At 37.0% G+C, this 13677-nt stretch overlaps 1 protein-coding gene across 1 annotated transcript; it reads left to right on the top strand.

Annotated features, from left to right (window-relative positions):
• The first annotated feature begins 1257 nt into the window (after positions 1–1257).
• CXCL8 (C-X-C motif chemokine ligand 8) lies at positions 1258–3717 on the top strand. Its single transcript, XM_059705774.1, has 4 exons — positions 1258–1560; positions 2762–2897; positions 3185–3268; positions 3696–3717. Exons 1-4 carry the CDS (start codon positions 1497–1499, stop codon positions 3715–3717), a joined length of 306 nt encoding a protein of 101 aa, XP_059561757.1. The 5' UTR covers positions 1258–1496.
• Positions 3718–13677: the final 9960 nt, after the last annotated feature.

Raw genomic sequence — 13677 nt, 5'->3', positions numbered from 1 at the left:
CATGCTGAACAAACCGATATTACTGAAGCAAAGAAGAGGTCAATTCTCTTTAAGATCCAGGTCTTGCCTACATATCTGGCTTCAACTTTTTCCTCTCCTCCTTCCATACACTGTTTTTCGTACAATGCTCAACAATGTCAAGGACCCAAATGGACCATGTTATCTTAATTCTCATTACCTTTTATTTGCTTTTTTCCTCCATAAGCAAGGCAGCCACCCCTTCTGCCCACCCCATTGGTTTTACTTCTGCTCATTACCAATTTTAGGTCATAGCTTTGAGGTTGTTTCTTTATAAATTCCTCAAAACTGTAGTTGCTTGTGTCACTACTTGTTCATATCTGGCACCAGACTGCAAAATCTTTGAAATCAGAGATTATATCTTATTTACATAGTAATCACATTTCCTACTATAATATTTGGCATTAACATATAATCAACATATATTAAATAAATAAAAGAACAATCAAGTTCCTGAAATAGTAGAATTAAAAGCAAGAGGAACCCTAGCTGATTTGGCTCAGTGGATAGAGCGAGCGTCGGCCTGCAGACTATAGGGTACTGGGTTTGATTCCAGTCAAGGACACATGCTTGGGTTGTGGGCTCGATCCCCAGTAGGGGGTGTGCAGGAGGCAGCCCATCAATGATTCTCTCTCATCATTGATGTTTCTATCGCTCTCTCCCTCTCCCTTCCTCTCTGAAATCAATAAAAATATATTTAATATTGTCAGGTCCCTAATGTTGCTTTCTTCTTCTGATAGACCAAACCCTTTAAGAACAAATACTTTGTCTTATCCAGCTCTAGATTCCCACATTACTGAGAAGTTACTTGATAAATATTTGTGAGACAGATGAAAAGGCACAACTTTCATTCTGTTAAATATACATTAGAAAACCAAATCTTTGGAAAAGTTGTACTTTGTTCCTTGAGAGCAGAAACCTTCCAAAACTCTTAGAAAACAACTGCTCATAAAATGTGTCCCCAATAAAAGTGGTCAACTGGAGCATCTCCTCTCTCATCACAGCACACGTACTTAACATAAAGAAACCAACGTGCCATAAAAGAATAATCACAAATGAGCTTACTCTAACAGCTGGCAGATGGTTCTATGATAAAGTTATTTATTAAGTATGAAGGAATACAACTGACAATTGTATCAAACTGAGATGCTTCACTGTTTAAAAATATTTTAAAGCAAACATACTTTTGAATGAAATTAAATTATTTTAAAGATCCAATAAAAGTTCAATCGTGCAGAAAATTAGATAAGAAATCAATGAGAGAAACCTGGTGACTCAGGTTTGTTCACAAAGAGTGACCGGAAAGCTCCAGGTTATGGAATTTCCTCTGACCTAATACAGGAATGAGCGGCACAGCTCTCGCTGTTGAGAGAATATAAAAAGCCAGGGGTACTCTTCATCCAGCACAAGTCCCTGAGGACAACAGAGCTCACCAGCATCTAGGAGAAGAGCCCATCAGAAACCACCTTGCCATAAACATGACTTCCAAGCTGGCCGTCGCTCTCCTGGCAGTGTTCGTGCTTTCTGCAGCTCTGTGCGAAGGTAAGCACATCTTTCCGATCCAGTTTTCCTGGGTTTAAATGTGATCCTTAGATGGTAAGATTAACCTTAATGCTTTGATTAAAAACAAACAAATATTTTTTTTGTTCAGGAATAGAAAATAATCTTTGCAGTCATTTAACAGCAATTAATTAAATTGAAGTTTTAATTTTTTTAGGCTGTATCTATATAACGATTAGAAAAGTATAGTGTTTGATTAATACATTCTGTTCTTATCATTTATACTCTGTAGTATGCATATATTTAATATAAATATATAAGTTAGCCCTAACCGGTTTGGCTCAGTGGATACAGCATCAGCCTGCAGACTGAAGTGTCCCAGGTTCGATTCCTGTCAGGGGCATGTACCGTGGTTGCGGGCACATCCCCAGTAGAGGGTGTGCAGGAGGCAGCTGATCGATGTTTCTTTCTCATCAATGTTTCTAACTTTCTATCCCTCTCCCTTCCTCTCTGTAAAAAAATCAATAAAAAATATTAAAATAAAGTAAAATAAGTAAATGTATAAGTTAGAGTGTATCTTATTGGGAGCCACAGTTACCTATAATATAAATTAATATTGAGCAAGATAACTCAGGTAATTTTACACCGTGTACTATTTTACTGAAAAGCTTCAGATAGCTATCAATTCCCGTTTGATTTAAGGACACCCTGACAGAATATAGGTCTTCTTGGGATTCATTTTATGAAACAAATACATTTTAGAATGTTTATGACATATAGTTTATTTTTTCTCTCAAGCACTGAGGATTGTGTTAAGATATAAGACACTGCTGTGCAACTCATTTATATATTTCTATTAATTCTTTCTGAAGGCAATTTCCCTATTGGTGAATCTTAGTTTGCATACTACAAATAGCACTGTGGTATCACAGAGGATTATGAAATATCTAGTAGGAAAAAAAAGTATCATAAAGATGTCAACATTGCACAGAGACAACTCCAGTCTTTATGTAGAAAGGTATCCAATGTTATGAGGAATGGCTATTTTTAAAACTGAAGAAAAACTGATGTCAGAGGCAAGAAGATTATCCAGCCTTCATTTTCTGGAATGAGTTTGCAAAAGATGCGATGTTTGTAAAACTCACAGTCACCAAGTTATCACATAGGGATTAAAGAGGGAGTAGCTAGCAGAACCCTCCCTGTTGTTGAAATCAATCTATGATTGTCTTATTTTTTCAAACAGCTTCAGTTCTGCCGATAATAGAATCAGAACTTCGATGCCAGTGCATTGGTACGCACTCTACACCTTTCCACCCTATGCTTATCAGGGAACTGAGAGTGATTGAGAGTGGACCACACTGTGCAAATTCAGAAATCATGTAAGTACTTTCAAAAGTGATTAGATATCTTACTTTAGCTAACCTAGAACTGAGGAAGGTGGAAGCATCCAACAAAGTTCTAGGTACTAAGAATAGAGTTGTGGATTAAACAGAAGGACATATTCTGGGTATGAATGGCATTTAAGTATGATAGCTTCCATGATTCATAGCTCTAAATTGCTTTTGACTTAGATTTCATGCCTGTACTTAAGGAACAATGAGTTGTGTGGCAAAGGGGTATCTGAAACTGCTAAATGTCTATTTTAATCACCTCTCTCTCATTTCAGTGTAAAGTTTAAGAATGAAACGTTGCTCTGCCTGGACCCCAAGAAACACTGGGTGCAGAAGGTTGTGCAGACATTTTTAGAGACGTAAGTTGTTGTTGTTGGTTTTAATTTAGATTCTTCATTTATCCTCAGATATACAGTCCAAAAGTCAGCCTATAAATTTCCTGCGGCTGCCAAAAATATTTATAGGTAGCTGCCTCTTTAATTCAAAATAAATAGCAGCAATAGAGAGTTTATTGTAACTCATGACTGGGAAGACCACACATCTCAGTTTGTCCAGGGAAGTCTGGGTTTATGCCTGGTCCCTGTGCCATTATTATGATTCTGTTTCAGTCTCAGAAGTGTCCTCCTTTGGAGGATGACTTATCTGGTCTTTCTTCTTATAGTTGAAAGTATAGAACATTTCCAACATATGACTATTTAAGACTACATTAGTTTCTGTATTAAATATAAGGACCACACTTTACTCCTGTTAGAACATTGTTAATCTTTAAATTTTATTTATTTTCAGAGCTGAGACGAAAGAGCCATGAAAAAAAAAAAAAAAAAAAAAAGCACTCTCCCAGGTTTCCAAGAATTCCTCAGTAAAGATGCCAATGAAACTTCAAATAAATCTACTTTAGTGCTTCACATACTGTGTGGGTCTGGTATAGAGTTGTCAGGTAAAATATAGGATGCTGGTTAGATTTGAATATTAGGTAAAACAATGAAGAATTTCTTTCAGTGTCCCATGCTATATCTAGAACGCACTTATTTAAAAATCAAAACAACTCATTGCTTACTATAAATTCAAACTTAGCTGGAAATCCTGTATTTTATTTTATTTTTTTTGAGGGGAGTTTAAATATTGCAACCTTAGTCTGCCAGCCAAGATCTGTGAGTTCCTTTTAACTGTGCCTTGTTTCTTCTTTATTCCTAACCTGGAGAAAAAGGACCAGTCACCATTTCACCTCAATGTGATGTGAGGACATGTGGGAGCAAGTCAATGTTTTCCATGGTCACATAAATTATTTTCAAGTGTAATTTATTCACTTATTTAATATTTATGTATTTACTTAAACATCAAATAGAGTAATATTTGTGCATGAATTTGGAAAATGGGAAAGGAGCATTGTTGATAAGAGAGTATAATAATGGTTGTGAATTTATTTTAGATATTAAGTAATATATTAGAAAACTATCTTGATCAAAGTTGATTTATTTTGATTGAGGTTGCTTGATTTAGCAAAATTAAAAACTAACAGAATATCCAGTTAAGCTGCAAATCCTACTTTTAATACTTCTCATATTGTCCTGTCACTGTTGGCCTTGTGCTATTCTGTGTTGAATCACCAAATCCTGAGTTAGGACTTTCTTCGTCAAAACAGCAAAAATTCTTGCTGGCTAATACTTATTCATTATGTACGAATAGAATCTCATAATTTAATTTAAATAATTATGCTTTTAACTTTAAGATACTTTTATGTATTTTCAAAGAAAATGTTTTGTCTCTTGATTTGATGGTATGGAAATATAAATGCTACTGTAAACATAATAAAATTCATTGTCAATATCATCAAGTGTTTGTATTTCTTTGGTCTTTTCAAGATCTATTGTTTTATATCTTCGGTTGTATGAAAAAATATTATTTAGAGAACATAAGTGCTTTCCCTTAACATTTTGTATACTATGGTGGAAAATACAAACTTTTATTTGTAGAAAAACAGAACTTCTTTCCAGAGAAGGCTACAAACAGTAGCCTCTGAGAAATGATGAGGATTTTCTTGACCCTCAAGTGCAGAGGTCCTCAAACTTTTTAAACAGGGGGCCAGTTCACTGTCACTCAGACATTCCACACATGTGCACTGCGGGTCCGGGACGAGTTGGCTGCTAAGCAGGACAGGCAGCGGCGGCAAAAACACCTGGTAGGCCGGATAAATGTTTTCGGCGGGCCGCATGTGGCCCGTGGGCCGTAGTTTGAGGACCCCTGCTCCAGTGTTTTCCATTTTGCTGATAAGGCTGACTTCAGATTTTCAATGAAACAGCCCAGGTATCTGTGAAAGGGAGAAGAGGGGACACATGCTAAGGTGCTTCTCAGTTAATTAAGAAGTAAAACTGAAACATACAAGGCAAAAAAAGTTCAAAATATGAATAAAGACCACACATATTTGAAAAAAAAAAGTAAAGAGAAAAAAAACCTCTTCAAAGTAAAAATACAATAATTTAAGTAGAAAACTAAGTGGATGAGTTTTATAACAGATTAGACACAGCTGTAAAGAAAATTGGAGATCTAGGAAATAAACCCAAATAATTATCTGGAATTTATATGAGCGATAAAGAGGAAGTAAATTGAAAGAAGAAATAAAAACACATGGAAAATTCAGTGTCTAATTGGATTTTTACAAGCAGAAGAGAGGGTCAGAGACAATGTTTAAACTGACAATAGCTGAAAACTTTCCAGAAATGGTGAAAATAACAACGGAAAGTTTGAAGAAATCCAATGAACCAATGCTTAAATTTTCATTGCTAGTCAAAAACAAGGATTTTAGAAATGTGATTCATACTTATCCACCTCCAAGATCATTTACTGCTGCTGTTGGGCATTTTAAATGCACTCTTTTTTTTTAAAAAAGTCTTTATTGTTGAAAGTATTACATATGCCCCCATTTTTCCCACATTGACTGCCTCCAGCCTGTTCCTGCAGGCCCCAGGCCTTCACCACCCTATTGTCTGTGTTCATGGTTGATTATCTCCCCTAATTGTCTTTGGTTATTATCTCTTACCCATCCATCCTCCCTCCCCTTCCCTCTGAGATGCACTCTTTTTTAATCTCCACAAAGGGAAGTGAGGAAGAGGGTCCTCTCTTATTTTCTCATTTGTTACTTCATATTGCAAGCTACTTCTCCCCTGTCATTAGCTCCTTGCAATCACTCTGTGTACCTGCAGCTACCATTCTATCTATGGGTCAACATTAGCTGTGGTGTGGAACAAAGCCCATTCTCTCTTCTAATTTCCAGTGCACATCAACACAGAAGTGTGCAACATAATAGAATTAGTAAAAACAAACAAAAAAAATGTAAGTCATATGCAAGCAGGAACCAACTGGAAATTCAACCCTAATATTACTTTTCTTAGAAGCAGTGTTACTACTAGTGATTTCTCCCTGCTTATGTTCTTTTCAGGTAATATTGTGGAGTTTCTTCTTCTTCCTCAGAGTTCTGCCTAAATTTAATTTCCATATTTTCCAAGCATAAAAAGTTATTTTTCTCAAATGAACTTTAATTATAAGTTTCCTTGTCTACTTCTGCCTCCCTTTGCAGTGTCTCATCTTGTGGATCTCATACACAGTGAATAAAACTAATAACAAGTAATTTTAATAAAATATTGGTAGGAGAGACACATGATTCTTCAGAGGAGATATCAAGGAGTTATCAAACCTAACTTGCCTAGATTTCCCTGAGAAAACCTAAGCTAGAGTGTAAAGGATGAGTAGGAGTTGGCCACAAAGGGAAGAAGAATGTGTGGGAAAGAGTGGTCTAGACTGCAATGAAGTAATTTGTAAACAAGAGCATGACATGATTTGAGAAGTGAAAAAGTTCAGTGTGACTAGAGTTTGGCATTGGAACAGAACAAGTATTAACAGATGAAGTTATGCTAAATGGACTATGGAATGCTCTAAAGGGCTTAGATTTGAAAATGAAAACTTTTAGTGAATTTCAAATATCCCCATTTAAATGGGGAACATTATAGGCTATTCTTCCTGGATCTCCTTACAGAAGAAAGGGGAAAGCTGTAGAAGCAACTCAAAAGTCTGATCTTTGGGCTCTTGAATGATATTTGAAGATTGAATTATCAGAGAACTCCCAAATTTATAGCAAACTTCTTAATGTGTTAAATACAATTTAATATGATCAGTGTCCAACCCTGAAAGCAAAGTGAAGACATTTTCACCAACTTGGTGAATCTTAATAATGAAGACTTAAAAATTTACTTTTTAATTTAATCTTTATCACTTTTAAGTTGTACCAAATGATTTTCTCCACTCCCTTATTTATAGTGTTACTCTGGATAAGAGAGCAAATATTCCATCCAAAAGGCAATTAAGTGTATCAAATTGGAGGTTAGGCATTATGCATACAAGCCAAAATGGAAAAATGAAGAATAAGAGAGAGAATGTGAGAGATAAGAAAAAGCCATCACTTTGCTGAATTGAAAATGTTTACTTCATTTTGCCTAAATGATATTAGTAAAATTAGTTAGACCTGGAGAACATTATGCTAAGTGAAATAATCCAGACTGAGAAAGACAAATACCACATGATCTCACTTATATGTAGGATCTAATGAACAAAATAAACTGTGGACAAAATAGGTCCAGAGGCAGATACATGGAATAGACTGACAGATCTTAGAGGGGAGAGGGGTTGGAGAACAGGAAGAAACAAACCAAAGAATTTATATGCATATGTGTGTAGCCCATAAACACAGACGATAGTGTGGTGCAAGCCTGCAGTGCAGTGGGGTCTGACTGGAGAAGAGAAGCAAAAGGGAGGCATAGGGGACATCTGTAATAGTATCAACAATAAAAAATAAACTTAAAAAGAAAAGACATCTATGATACATATATTTCATATACAACATAGAAAATCATAATTGCTCTTTTTGTTTAATAGCAATGCATCAAGAAATAGATTCATATGTTGAAATCACTTAAGAAAAGTTGTTCATTCTCAAGATTTTGGTAAAGAAGTATATAATTATTTTTTATTGTAATACATCTATTTTGCTGAGCAGGCTATATTTGAAAAGGTCAGAATAAGGATAAAAATCTAGTTTGATTTTTGCTTGAGGTAGTGATATAGCAAGCAAAAATTGCTTAAGTCTGTATTAATCCTGCAATAACAACAACAAAAAAAGCTTAATAAATCAGTAATTTCTCCATTACTCACTTAAAAAGATAGCCAGACCACAATTGCCTCAAGGTTGATAAACATCAGCTAAATTTGCAGAGAACACAAACTACAAATATGGAATTTTTAAATACAACAGAGTAAATTCCAGGCCAACTCCTTCCCACAAGATTTACAGATGGGGAAATCAGGAATTCATCAAAGGATTACTTAAGCATCAAAGAATCCAACTCTAAATGAGTGGAGAAAAAGGTCTTTCTATGCTCCTTACATTACCATAGATGCAAATCAAGTTGGATAAATATTATCTATCATCTATCTATCTATCTATCTATCTATCTATCTATCTATCTATCTATCTATCTATCTATCATCTACCTATCTATCATCTACCATCTCTATATAGATAGACTTAAAAGGCATAGTATGTTGGAAAATAAGATAGGAAATATTCACAGATATTTCCACCCAAAGTTTGCTTTAGACATATCTAGTGGAATGTTCTAAACCTTTGTAAAAGATCATGGTGCTAGAGCGGAAGATAAACTTTTAATGTACCTATAAATTCTATTTCAAAGAGCATGATTAGCTTATCCTATATAATAAAAGCGTAATATGCAAATTGACCGAATGGCCAAATGTGGACGACCATCTGGAACCATGCTATACACCCACTGGCGCCAGGCCAGCCAAGGTGGGTACGATGCGATTGGTCAGGCGCCTGGCCATCACCCTATGATCACCCTGTAGAGGATGGCCCAGACCACTGGCCAGCAGGGCAATCAATCAGGGGGCTTCATGATCTCCCCAAAGAGGGAGGCCCAGGCCACCAACTGGTAGGCTGCGGTGGGTGGGCAGGGCCTCCCTCTGTGAGGGATGCCAGGGTCCTGGGTGCTGGAGGGAAGCCAGTGCCAGCAGCCGGGGGAAGAAAAGCCTACTCTTGCACAAATTTTGTGCATCAGGCCTCTAGTGTTTTAATAGTTATAGTGATTCTTTCTACTGTCTGCATCCTAAATTAATCTTTTGTTATTCAACCCATGCTACTTAAAATGCCTTCATATATGTAAATGTGTGTGTGTATACATATATATGCATATTTTATTGATTTTTAGACAGGGGTGAGGTAGAAACATTGATGAAAGAGAAACATCAATCGTCTGCCTCCTGCATGCGCCCTACTGGGGACTGAGCCTGCAACTTGGGCATGTGCCCTGACTGGGAATGGAAACTGCAACCTCTTGGTATATAGAATGATGCTCAATCCACTGAGCCACACTAGTTGGGCTCAAATTTTCTTATGTGAAATTTTGTTATTATTAATTTCATTTACCAGTATGTATATAGATACTACAAAGTTTGAATGAGGCCTCTGTACTAACATGAAAAGAACTGATTTTTACTTATAAGTCCCTTTTCTAGATCTAAATGGTTTCTTGAAGGAAATCTTTTCACTCTCTAGTTTACTAAAATTCTGTTTCATTTCCTTTATTTCTACTTAGAATTTAAATTACACCCTCCACATGTAATGTATCATAGATTTTATATGTGCTATATATTCTTTATTGTTCTCTTCTTCAATTATTTAAAATTTTGGCGAGATTTTATAGTGAACAAATGAACTCTGATATTAAAATATAGTATGCTCTGTGTGGAATTTATTGGGAATATAATAAATGCCATTTTTATATTTGCTTTACATGTAATACAGAATGTGAACTTTTATAGATTTAATTTTTGAAATTTTGACTCTTGAAAATATATGGCATAAGGGTTGGCAATTCTGATCCTACTGCACATGTAACGGAACAATTTAATTAAACAATTAAGTAATTGTTGGATGATCGTGGGATCCAGGTCCCTCACTGTTACAGTATGAGTTTTTAGACAAGCAAGGAGAGGAGGCTAAAATGATTCATATAGTAGTGATTAGAGTTGGAGACATTAGTATGAACTTATATTTAGTTTAATATAGATACAGATGGATGCATATAAAAATACTTCTGGATGTATATAAATGAGTTAGGAAACCTGTATGTATTTCCTTCCTTTGTCAGCTGAGAGGGCCTAAAAGCAATGACACTCTGGTAGCAACAAGCACACCTAGCACCCAGATCTTGGTTTCTAAAACCATTTCATAGTAAAATGAACCAGGGTTCCTTGGAGAAATGTCTGATCATAGAATGGGTGCAGGAAATATGAGTCTTCAGGGTTTTCCAGTGTCAGAAGATAAGTGCCTCCCTCTGAATAAATTTATGAGGGTATGTCAAAGTGGAATAGGAGCCAAATAAAACCTGGAACAATAGCCCAAAATGGAACAACTTGAGAACAAAATAAAGTACTACTTATACCCCGATATATAAAGCAAATATGTATGAGTCCAATACTGATATAAATACACGTTGGGGTGAATAAATACATGGAGAAGAATAGACAAATCTCCCATGAGGAAGAATTCCAAATAATTTACTCCTTTCTCAAGGATTTGGAGCATAACCAAGGACTTGTGAAATGTGGACTTTCCAAAATGCACAATATGGAATGGGGAAGAGGAAGAGTAACTTTACAGTAGGGAGACCTAAACAACACTAGGTCCCCTTAGGTCAACATCACCAGTGGTAAATCATACTAATAGAATGTAATGATGTAATGAAAATGGCACTTTTCCTCTGTGGTCTTCCTCCTGAAACCCCAGGATCTCAGTCTAATCTTGAGAAAAGCATCAAACAAGTTCTAGTAGAGAGACATTCTACAAAGAAACCCGACTAGCACTCCTCAAAACTGTCCAAGTCATCTTAAAAACAAGAAAATTATGAGGAAACTGTTACATCTAGGAGGAGCCTAAGAAGACCTAGAAGCTAAATGTAATATATTCTGGATTGATCAAAGATAGAAAAAAGAGAGCATTAGGTAAAATATGAAAATTTGCATAAAGTTTGGACTTTGATTAATATTGTCTTAATTTGGGATGTTATAAAACAATCCCATAGACTATGTGGCCTATAAACAGACATTTGTTTCTTATAGCTCTGGAGGTTGGAAATCCATGCCAGCATGATGGGATCCTAGTGAGGATCCTCCTCCCAGTTGCAATCCACCAACTTCTGGTTCTAATTTCATATTACAGAAAGCAGAGAGCCTGAGCAAGTTCTCATGTTTCTTCTCATGAGGGCACTCAACCCATTCCAAGAGGGCTCCACACTCATGACCTAATTTTCTTTCCAAAGTCCTCATATCTTTATACCATTATATTGGAGGTTAGAATTTCAACATATGAATTTGGGGGGAGAACACAAACTTTCAGTCCATGATAATAATGTATCAATATTAATGCATTAATTGTAATAAATGTACCCTACTAATGTAAGATCTTAATAATAGTGGAAACTAGGTGTGGGATATGTGGAAACTCTGTGATATCATGATTTTTCTATAAATCTAAAGCTTTTCTTTAAAAGTAAACTAGCAGAAGCCAGACTCATAGACAGAGAGCAGGCAGATAGTTCATGGGGGGTGGGGTGGGGGATTTGGGGGATTGAGCAAAAAAATAAAAATAAATAAAAGTCATGGACAATAGTGTGATGATTGTGAAGGTGGATGGGTGGAGGTGGAAGAGGGAATTGAGGGGATAGTTGGTGAGGAAAAAAAAATAAAAATAAAAATAAGTCTATTTGAAAAAAAAGTAGAAAGATGGAAACCGAAGTAAACAAACAAACAAACCTACAGCGTGTAGTAACTCATAGTTTTCTGCCAGTAACAATGAATCTGGTATTTGGGCTATGAAGCCGGTGTGTGGAAAGCATGTCCCTCAGGCAGTGATGGAGCTAAGCTTATCATTAACCGCATCTGTACAACTTGGTCTTTACTTCCTTGAGGTCAGCTACTAGAGTGTGCTGGGCTTTGAGACCATGCCAAATCTCTAGACGCATTTCTCAAAATATGTCAAAGATCTACCATAATGATGATAATCACATTCAGTGACCAAACAGGTTAGAAAAATGTATGTAGCAGTTAAGAATCATTAGCAGGAGGTCATAGGGGCTGTTGAACTGGAGAACACATGGTCTGCTTGAAGTCATAATAATTCAAATTATCTTAAAACACAGAACTTGCCAAACCAAATATTTTTGACTATCATCAGTTTTGATCACAGAGTTGACTCATAAAAGTGAATCCCTCAAAGAAAATTTTTTTTTTATCTAATAGTGAAATCTGGCACTGCGGGTATTACTTCTTTAATGAATTCCATGGTTCCATGCAGGCCTACTTGCTTTAGATTAAGATTAGATAATCAGTGTTGGACTACATATGTTAAACACAATATGTTTTAGCATTTTTGTATCTAGATTGCTAGATAGAGTTGAGAAATACCAATAAAATACTATTCAATAAATATGATTTAAAAGTCAAATTATCCTTCAATTGTATGTTAATGCACAATTAAAAAGAAATGTAACAAAAGAGGTACAGAGACTGAAAGAAATTAAGAGAATAAAATGTTAATGACTGCCCCCTTTTCACTCTGTCTTCCCTAAGCAACCTATAGGTGGCTCAGCAGATATGCTAAGCCTGCTTCACTTTCCCCAAAATCTTAAGCTAATACTGGCAGGAAGAATAAATCTATATCTATACTAATAAAAGAGTAATATGCTAATTAGACCAGACAGCCAAACGACCTTCAAGACAACCTTCTGAATGACTAGTGTGCAGGGGGCGGGGCCAGTGAGCCTGTGCTGCCAGGCCAGCTATGGTGGTCCCAGCTACCCCCCTTCCACAGAGTCAGCGGGAGAGGAGGCTGTGCGGTCCCGGTTCTAGTGCTGCCCCTTCCATAGAGGCAGCCACAGAGGCAGCAGTGTGGGCCTGGTCCTGGAGTCACTCCTCCAAAGAAGCTGAGGGACCGGGGCGGCGGGGTCGGAGCCTCTGCAGAGGTTGGACAGGGTGTGACTTGCTGTACCTCAACCTCCCCCAGCCCTCCCCCCGCCAGCCTGGCCCCAGAATGCTTCCACCCACCAGTGGGCAGGGGGTGGAGCCAGCGCTAAGAAGCAGTGAGCCTGGCTGAACCACTGAGCCCTGGCTGGGGGGCTCAGTTGGTTAGAGCAGCAGTTGCCAACTAGTGGTCTGCGGACCACTGGTGGTCCGTGAGGTCTGAAAGGTTGGCGACCACTGAGTTAGAGCATTCTCCTGTACACCAGAAAAGTTGTGGATTTGATCCCGGTTAGGGCACATAAATAGGTTATGAGTTTGTTGCCTAGTTGGAGCACATATATGAGGCACCATGTTTCTCTATCACATCGATGAATCTCTCTCTCTCTCTTTCTCTCATCAATTAAAAACATATCCTTGGGTGAGGATTTAAAAAAAGGTGAAGGGATTGAGAAGTAGAGATTGTTAGTTACAAAACAGTCATGAGGAAGTAAAGTACAGCATAGGGAATATAGTCAGTAATCTGTACTAATAAAAGTGTAATATGATAATTAGACTAGATGGCCAAACAACCTCTGGACGTCATTCCAGACGTCCTTCTGAACAAAGCCACAGTGGCAGAGGCCAAGGCAGAGGCAGTTAGGGGCAATCAGGCAGGCAGTGAAGCAGTCAGGGTTGATCAGGC

The sequence above is a fragment of the Myotis daubentonii genome, chromosome 1 (genome assembly GCF_963259705.1).
Source record: "Myotis daubentonii chromosome 1, mMyoDau2.1, whole genome shotgun sequence".
In the NCBI taxonomy this organism is placed as follows: domain Eukaryota; kingdom Metazoa; phylum Chordata; class Mammalia; order Chiroptera; family Vespertilionidae; genus Myotis; species Myotis daubentonii.
This window is presented reverse-complemented; position numbering and strand designations above follow the sequence as displayed.